The sequence below is a fragment of the Lactuca virosa genome, chromosome 4 (genome assembly GCF_052849685.1).
Source record: "Lactuca virosa cultivar CGN04683 chromosome 4, Lactuca_virosa_CGN04683_v6, whole genome shotgun sequence".
In the NCBI taxonomy this organism is placed as follows: domain Eukaryota; kingdom Viridiplantae; phylum Streptophyta; class Magnoliopsida; order Asterales; family Asteraceae; genus Lactuca; species Lactuca virosa.
Window position 1 is genome coordinate 100,274,752 of NC_136429.1, and position 9,105 is coordinate 100,283,856.

Consider the following 9,105-nt stretch of genomic DNA (forward strand, 5'->3'; position numbering starts at 1 on the left):
GAAGTGATTAAATTTTCCTTAAATGTGATTGTTGAAAGTCCAATCCCATAAAACCGAAATGAATTGTAACTTCCTAGTAATTAATTATACTTGAAATTCCCTTTTATCAAATCAAAATTCAAGTCTTCATTTGACTTGATGCTCTACAGAGTTATAATCTTTACTGTTCTGTTGAATTTATCTAAAGATTTGTAGGATGGTGAAAAGTAAAACAATTTGGTAAAAAAAAAAGGTCTGTATTACTAGACTGTTCCTTCAATTAACATGTCGCAAATTAAATCACCTAAAAAACATAGCAATGCACTTACAAAATCCCAAAGTTTTTTTTTAAAAAAAAAAATCATAGCAAAACATAGAACACAAATATTCCGAGCACCTTTCGTTTGTTTTTTTTTTTCATCTGTTTCCTTCCTGGAGTTAGCAGTCGAATTCCAGTAAAAAAAAGCTAATAATACCCCCTTCCTCTTCCCCGACCACCACCACCACGTCTACCCCATCCCCGCCCATGGCCACCCCTACCACCACCACCACCACCACCTCTTCCGCCGTATGAAATACCTTCAAATGCCCTGTTTACTAGCTGGTTGCCACCACCTCCACCTCCACGACCCCGTTTGTTCATATAGTTTCCAGAACCGTTTGTTGTATTAGCAGGGCGTTTCACTCTGATAAAAAATGAGGGTAATTTAGTCTTTTAGTATAATTATATATGTAATGAGGGTAATTTGGTCTTTTAATAGAGAAATAGAGGGTGAAATTGAATTCCTTCCATCGTCCATTACGAATGGAAGATTCAGAGGGAATTGAATTCCATCCATTTGGCAACGGAATCTCAAATTCCAATTCTGTGAAGAAAGGAGAAATAGGTAATTTTAAAATAACATACCCAGTTGCATTATTTGATGGGGCTGCAGTTTTGACAGCTTCTTTCCAGGATAAGTTAATTCTTTTATCTCCAATAAATGATGGTGACTTTGCATGGAGTGGCTGGAGTTACAAAACCAAAATATTATTAAATTATCACAAGATATCTATCTTTATAATATATTATTAAAAAAATAATAGAGAGTTAAAATGCTAACTTTTACTGTTTTTTGTTCCAATTACAACATTGTACTTTTTAATGAGAAGAAAAAATAAAAGTAGAATGCTATAACTGGGTAGTTTTATCAAGTTACCTGTGTCATTGCCAAAATGTTGTTGCATGTACGTAAACCTGTTGTGGCATTCTGCTTTTGGGTTTTCTGCAGATCAAAATAAGGCTTGAAATTCAGACAAGAAAATAATATTTTTTTTAAAAATAATAAATAAATAAACTCACAACAGTAGCCTTTTCCTCATCAGATATGGCAGTTGCCATTGTCTTGTTTTGCTGAGCCATTCCTTGAGTTAGCTTTTTCATCGTCACTTTAGCTAGGTCTTCAACACAGGTTAACCTGCAATTATTTTCAATCAATTTATTCCATAACCATTTTTGCTTTTATTACACTATTATTGTAGAATCAATCAAAGTTTTAAGAATTAACAACTAACAAATAAAATATTAACTATGAAAACAGACAAAATAAGAATATATGAAAAACAGAATTACCTTTCTGTGAAATCTTTGTAAAATTCTGAAAAGTCCTCACCAAGCCTATCTGATGGTTGCCCAGTCACTATCTTATAACCACATAAACTATTTGTGGCATTTGGAGCCTATTTCATTCATAACATTTTCAATCAAAAAAAAAAAAAACATATCACACATGCTAAAACTACAAATACAATACGATAAATCTCTATCTACTCACCTTGTGAGCCAAATGGTGAAATGTATACAACAAGCATTCAACATATGTGAAATTCATCTCTTCCCCAGTTTTCCTCAGAGGCATGTATTTCTAAAAGGTCAAGAAACATGAAGATTATATAAATAATTTTTTAAAAAAAAGGCCACAATGCAAGTCTTTGATGAAAAAATTTATACCTTCAACAGCTGAACAACAGAAGGAAGAATCTGCCTTGAATCCTGTGGTGTTGAGTATGGAGAACTCTCTGCAAGGTTTTTAAGCAAGTCCACTTTCCGTTCTTCAGGAAGCTGCTTATTTTTCAAAAACATAACACAAGTTACTATTTATATACTCATTTCATGATACCAAAATGAAAAAGTAACATCATCATTACCTTATCGAAAACAGGAATAATGTTCTTGTTTAAATAGTTGAGAAACTTGCTACTTGAAGCACCCCTCTGCAGAAAGTTTAAAAGAAAGTTATTTCACTACAATGGCAAGAAAAATCAAATATGTGTTTAGATTTAGAGTAACAAAAACACATACTAAGAAAAATGGAAGAGCCATGTAGAGGCATGATATCAATCTATCAATATGGTCCCCATCAGAAACCTGCACCTTAAAAACCATGTATTCAGTAAACAATATAAAAAAAAAAGATTTCCAGAAAATATATATATATATATATATATATATACATAAAGAAGAGAATAAAATAAATATTGTTTACTCACATCAAACTGTGCATCTAGATCTGCTTGCCCTTCGATAATTTCAATAAGCTCTTGAACCCTCTCAGTAGGTGCTTTATCTCCAAATATGCTCAAACTTTTTAAAAAATCCATAAACATCTTGAACTCTGCTCCAGTAACATCTTGTAAGCTCTGCAGTCAAAATGCATTCACATAACTATATATTTGGGAATTGATGAAACACATAGAGAAGGGAAGAGAGACATACAAAAACTATGAGAATAATAAGAACATACCTTTTTAATTAAATCAGTTATATGCCTTTCCATCTGTTCTTGAGGCTTTAAGAGCTCTGATTTTATAGGAAACACCTGCAATTTTATTTACACATAAAAAAAACATTTTAAATTTGTACAAAGAATCAAAATTGTTGTTATGTGTGACAACTGACAAGTTGGTTTTCTACCTTGTCCCTGATAAAGATGAGGGTCCTCTCACGATTATCATCTGGGATTGGTTCATCAACGCTTTCAATGTGCTTAAATAAAGCTGTTAAGGATGCTGCATGCATAATTTAACTCATTAATTTACAGTTGTAAGGCAAAACTATGCAAAGATAAAAAATTACTTTTGTTTCATCTTTTATATGACTTAAATATATAAGGTAGGGTTTAAATAGCAGAAAACAAACAAACTATGATGATCTAATGATATCATTATCATTGAATTACCTTTAACATCCTGCCTCAATAAAGACAACAGAGCTTTATGGACTGCATCACGTTCCACATTTTCTTCTGAAAATATTAAAGTTCTTCAAGTTATATATATGACATGATCATACAACAGCTCCTCAAAAGAAAAAAGTGAAGAAGAATATACCAGCTATAAGAAGTTGAGCAAGAATGTCAACAATCTTGGAAATATGTTCAGGTGTATCCTTACAGAAAAGAGGAAGTCCGCGAATTGCTTGCACTCGTATCTTTATAACACAAATAACCAAAAATAAACAAGAGTTAAAACAGAAATAAGTTCATATGGCAGCAGTTCCTATATACATATAACATAAGGACATAACATAGCTTCATCAAAACAAAGAGAACACTATCTTAGTGATTTTCGGTTTTCCTCACAATATGATTAAAGCAGATATTTCAACTTTAGGGTTAACATATAAGACACAGTTTCATATATAAGAATGAAGCATCCCCTTTCAAATAATGTATTACAGAAACCTATGAGACTTACATAATATACTTCTATTATCTCTAGATATACATTATCATTACTAGTTATGACATTTGGTTTCTGTTTTATAGCTTAATTTATGAGTACACTTTCAGCAAATTTGAAATTGTACGTACTTTAAATGCTGAATAGAATGGCTCAATGGCTCACTTGACTATGTTACATCCAGTTATATATAGATAAATCCATACAACACAATAATATATTCTCAAAATGTCGAAGACTAACCCCAAGTTCTTCTGCTTCACATAAATCAAGGTGAGCATCAACCGCCGTCCCCGATAGACCAGGAAAGAACTTAAAGAACCTGGGAATCAGCTGAGCAGCTAATTGTCTCGCCTTCAGGCTTGTACTTGTTGCTGAGGCGATAATATTCTTATAATCGTCCACGTTCTGTAGAAAAAACAACCTAATTTTCAGATTAAATGGCGATAAACGAAGTAAACCCTAGAAAAAATGATTGGTAACCTGAGACTTGTCTTTAGCTTCGTTGAGTCGTTCACCGTATTCATAAAGCTTTTCGATGTCTCTTGTGTCGTCGGAAGCTTCAGCCATTGCTGATGATAGTAGTCGGGACTCGGTACTGATCTGAGTGGGCGAATCTCGAGTGTGGTCTGAGTGGGAAAAAAAGAGATGGAAACGAACGGTTTGGGAGAGCGCCTCTATTGATGTTGAAAAAAAAGAGTCGAAGTCGAAAACGGAAGGGTTACATATAACATAAATGGAAAATGGAAGGAGTAAATAGAGTTTTGTAGAAGAGTATGTGATATTTTGAAAAGATATTTATCGTGTTTAAAAAATTATTCATGTAAACCTATTCATTAAGAGCATCTCCAACCCATCCCCATTCTCCATTTTTTCCTCATTTCTTCTCTCATTCTTCTCCAACCCTTCCTCATTTACACCAAATATGGTGTTATACTATTCATTTATCCCAAAATGAGAATGAACTTTATGTTACCGGTTTTAGTCCATCTGATTATATATTTATATATTTCTAGTTCATTTTTACTTACTAATTATAATTTAAATATAATATTTAATACTTATAATATTTTGTTATATATTAAATTATATTAATTAATTATAAATATAAAGTTTGTTTTTTGTTCATCAAATTCATATGAAAATTTAAATATATATTTAAATTTTAAAAAACGATAACGTATTTTATAAAAACTTATAATTAAAAGTGTGTATGTCTAATATTTATATAAATATATGTATAATATTTATTTAAAGGTATGTATTTGTAATATTTTTTTATAAATGCATGTATAATATTTATTTATAAGTTTATTATAAATATAATCTTTTGTATTTAATATTAATGTAATGAAAAAAATATAGATTATATATTTGTTAAAACTAAATTAGTAGAGAATGTGTTTGACAATCTATATAAGTTGGAATAATGGAATATACTAAGAATATACTTTTTGGGGGTTAAAAAATAGAGTATGGTTGGAGATGAAACATTATTTGTCCCATTTTTTACTCCATTTTTGGGGGGGAAAATGAAGATGGGTTGGAGATGGTCTAAAACTAAAATGTCAAAATGGTGTTTGTAATTATTTTTCAAAATAATTTATTAATTTATTGGTTTTTTGAAAAGTCAGTCTGACAAACTTAAAAATATTTTTCAGAATAACTTTTTCATTATGGATTATGTCTAGGTGATGTAATTTTTGGATAAGGTTAAAATTGATTTCAAAAATATCATTATATTGCAATTATAATTTTTTTGTTAAATTGGTTTATATATTTTCAAAATAAAAAGTATTATATTTCATTGTTTTCATATTTGTTGTTATGATTTGCATTTCAGAATTTGGCATATTTTTCTGAAAATTTGTTTGATTAGTCATTGACTTTTCTGTTTATTCATAATTTATGCTAACACACACAAAAGCTTATGTTGTCAAATAAACCTAAAACCAAAATTTCTTGAATCATTACATAAGGAAGAAAATAATGGTGACAATGTATTTAGTCAAACATATTAGTGATTCAAGTGACAGGTGTGTATTATATTACGTTATTGTACAATATAGCTTAATTCTGTTAAAATTTGTAATCTTTTATAAGTGTTATGGTATTTTTTTTTTTTGGAAAAATGATTTATTAATAAGTTGAGTAACAACATTGTCCAACAACAAATGGTACATGATGGAACACATGTGGTTAAGAAAATGGATATTGAATTTTTTTTAAAAGATGCATCCTATATTTGTATAGTTGGGACAATTAACAAGGTTTAGGTGTAGTTGTCAAGTCTTGTCGATGTTGATGTTAAATGGAAATGAAGATGATAGAGAGGTCGACATCAAATTATTTGAAACTAAATGTACATAAAATATTTGTAAGTATAGTGGTATACAACTTAAATGCATAAGAACATATATGGTCTCTATGAAAACACTTGTTGAGTTTAATTATAAAGTATATATCATCTTATTCAAAGTAGGATGCATTAACATGACAAATGTGAAAATAAAATGTTATTCTTATTAAACCAATAACACAATGATATATACAAAAAAGTCGACAAAGAACATACACACACAAACAAAAACAGACATAAAGACGCAATATAAAATAAAAGACAACGAAAGTACATTCTTAAATGGTATAATTTTTTAAGTTTTAAAAAACTATAGCAATGTACTTTGAAAGTAAATTGCATGAATGTTGTTTTTAAAAAAAAGTATGATAAAAAGTTCCTTGTTTAACTCCATTTATAACATTTTTCATTATGGATTATGTCGAGGTAATGTAATTTTTGGATAAGGTTAAAATTGATTTCAAAAATATCATTATATTGCAATTATAAATTTTTTGTTAAATTGGTTTATATATTTTCAAAATAAAAAGTATTATATTTCATTGTTTTCATATTTGTTGTTATGATTTGCATTTCAGAATTTGGCATATTTTTCTGAAAATTTGTTTGATTAGTCATTGACTTTTCTGTTTATTCATAATTTATGCTAACACACACAAAAGCTTATGTTGTCAAATAAACCTAAAACCAAAATTTCTTGAATCATTACATAAGGAAGAAAATAATGGTGACAATGTATTTAGTCAAACATATTAGTGATTCAAGTGACAGGTGTGTATTATATTAAGTTATTGTACAATATAGCTTAATTCTGTTAAAATTTGTAATCTTTTATAAGTGTTATGGTATTTTTTTTTTTTTTGGAAAAATGATTTATTAATAAGTTGAGTAACAACATTGTCCAACAACAAATGGTACATGATGGAACACATGTGGTTAAGAAAATGGATATTGAATTTTTTTTTAAAAGATGCATCCTATATTTGTATAGTTGGGACAATTAACAAGGTTTAGGTGTAGTTGTCAAGTCTTGTCGATGTTGATGTTAAATGGAAATGAAGATGATAGAGAGGTCGACATCAAATTATTTGAAACTAAATGTACATAAAATATTTGTAAGTATAGTGGTATACAACTTAAGTGCATAAGAACATATATGGTCTCTATGAAAACACTTGTTGAGTTTAATTATAAAGTATATATCATCTTATTCAAAGTAGGATGCATTAACATGACAAATGTGAAAATAAAATGTTATTCTTATTAAACCACTAACACAATGATATATACAAAAAAATCGACAAAGAACATACACACACAAACAAAAACAGACATAAAGACGCAATATAAAATAAAAGACAACGAAAGTACATTCTTAAATGGTATAATTTTTTAAGTTTTAAAAAACTATAGCAATGTACTTTGAAAGTAAATTGCATGAATGTTGTGTTTAAAAAAAAGTACGATAAAAAGTTCCTTGTATAAAAATAGTCCATATTAAAGTAAACCCACGAATATGGTCCTTTATACGGGGGACGAAAGGTAAGATGTTGTTTATAGCATCGTACTTTTATGGAAATAACATAACACATACAATCACATATATACAACAAATGAAGAGTCGGATATTGTGTTATCATTATGTTGTTTTTAACGCTTTCAAGTTCCTTTTCTGTTGCGATCGTTATATTCAAGTGATTGAAAAATCTACATGATTCTAACATTGTACTTTTAGCAGAAGAATGCAGTCATTCGATGCATTTAACCTTATTAGTGTTTTGTTTATAGGATGATGTTGATCAAGTGATGCAAATAAAGCCAAAACAAATAGACACAAGGATGAAAAAACCTAAATTTGAAACATCTTAGTGTGTTTGCTCAGTTAAACTCTAGAGTTTGGCATTGGTCCAAGTAGACTTGTGTAACATGTCTCTATTGTTTAAGGTTGTTATTAAAGTATGGATTTTTGGTGGTCACGGCGTAGCGGATGGATCCCCACTATGTGGCCATGGTCTTTGGACATGCGGATTTTAAATGACTGCCACGGTGTGTGGCGGTTGTTTAATGAGAAACCCTAATATATGGGGTTTGCCCCCTATTTAAGGGAATGTGATGGCTAGGGTTGCTCACACTCAGCGTCCATCACACTCTCTCAGCCTCCATACAAACCCTAACCTCCATGTTTGCTCTCTAAGCCTTTTGCGTTGATTTTTGGGGATTAGAATGAGAGGAAGGTGACAATTAGACTTGGATTCAGCAAGCAACTATTCTCATCATCTCGTGGTGTGTCTTTTGGACTCTTATAAGTCCTCAAGTTCCAAGATTTTTGGTTTATCGTCAACTTATTTAGTTCTCGGTAATCAATACACATTTAGAATGATTCGTCATTCTTCTTGACGAACATGACTGGGGCTTCCCAAGGAGAGAAACTTGGTCTTATGAAACCCTTGTCCAGAAGTTCCTGCAATTGGCTTGAAAGTTCTTGCATCTCGGAGAGAGTCAATCTGTAGGGTGACTTAGCTACTTTTATGGAAATAACATAACACATACAATCACATATATACAACAAATGAAGAGTCGGATATTGTGTTATCATTATGTTGTTTTTAACGCTTTCAAGTTCCTTTTCTGTTGCGATCGTTATATTCAAGTGATTGAAAAATCTACATGATTCTAACATTGTACTTTTAGCAGAAGAATGCAGTCATTCGATGCATTTAACCTTATTAGTGTTTTGTTTATAGGATGATGTTGATCAAGTGATGCAAATAAAGCCAAAACAAATAGACACAAGGATGAAAAAACCTAAATTTGAAACATCTTAGTGTGTTTGCTCAGTTAAACTCTAGAGTTTGGCATTGGTCCAAGTAGACTTGTGTAACATGTCTCTATTGTTTAAGGTTGTTATTAAAGTATGGATTTTTGGTGGTCACGGCGTAGCGGATGGATCCCCACTATGTGGCCATGGTCTTTGGACATGCGGATTTTAAATGACTGCCACGGTGTGTGGCGGTTGTTTAATGAGAAACCCTAATATATGGGGTTTG

General features: G+C 30.5%; 1 protein-coding gene across 2 annotated transcripts; it reads right to left on the reverse strand.

The window, feature by feature from the left end:
- Positions 1–215: 215 nt before the first annotated feature.
- LOC145106700 (apoptosis inhibitor 5-like protein API5) lies at positions 216–4,402 on the reverse strand. 2 transcript variants are annotated; one of them, XM_079043639.1, is made up of 16 exons: positions 4,183–4,402; positions 3,943–4,107; positions 3,349–3,448; positions 3,198–3,263; positions 2,933–3,027; positions 2,763–2,837; positions 2,509–2,658; positions 2,321–2,392; positions 2,167–2,232; positions 1,970–2,080; positions 1,794–1,883; positions 1,592–1,698; positions 1,322–1,436; positions 1,179–1,244; positions 887–987; positions 216–665 (listed from the first exon to the last, which is right to left on the reverse strand). In XM_079043639.1, exons 1-16 carry the CDS (start codon positions 4,267–4,269, stop codon positions 446–448), a joined length of 1,686 nt encoding a protein of 561 aa, XP_078899765.1. In that variant the 5' UTR covers positions 4,270–4,402; the 3' UTR covers positions 216–445. The 2 variants fall into 2 exon arrangements, with proteins under 2 accessions (XP_078899765.1, XP_078899766.1); XM_079043640.1 differs by having other exon boundaries at positions 2,321–2,386; positions 4,183–4,401.
- Positions 4,403–9,105: the final 4,703 nt, after the last annotated feature.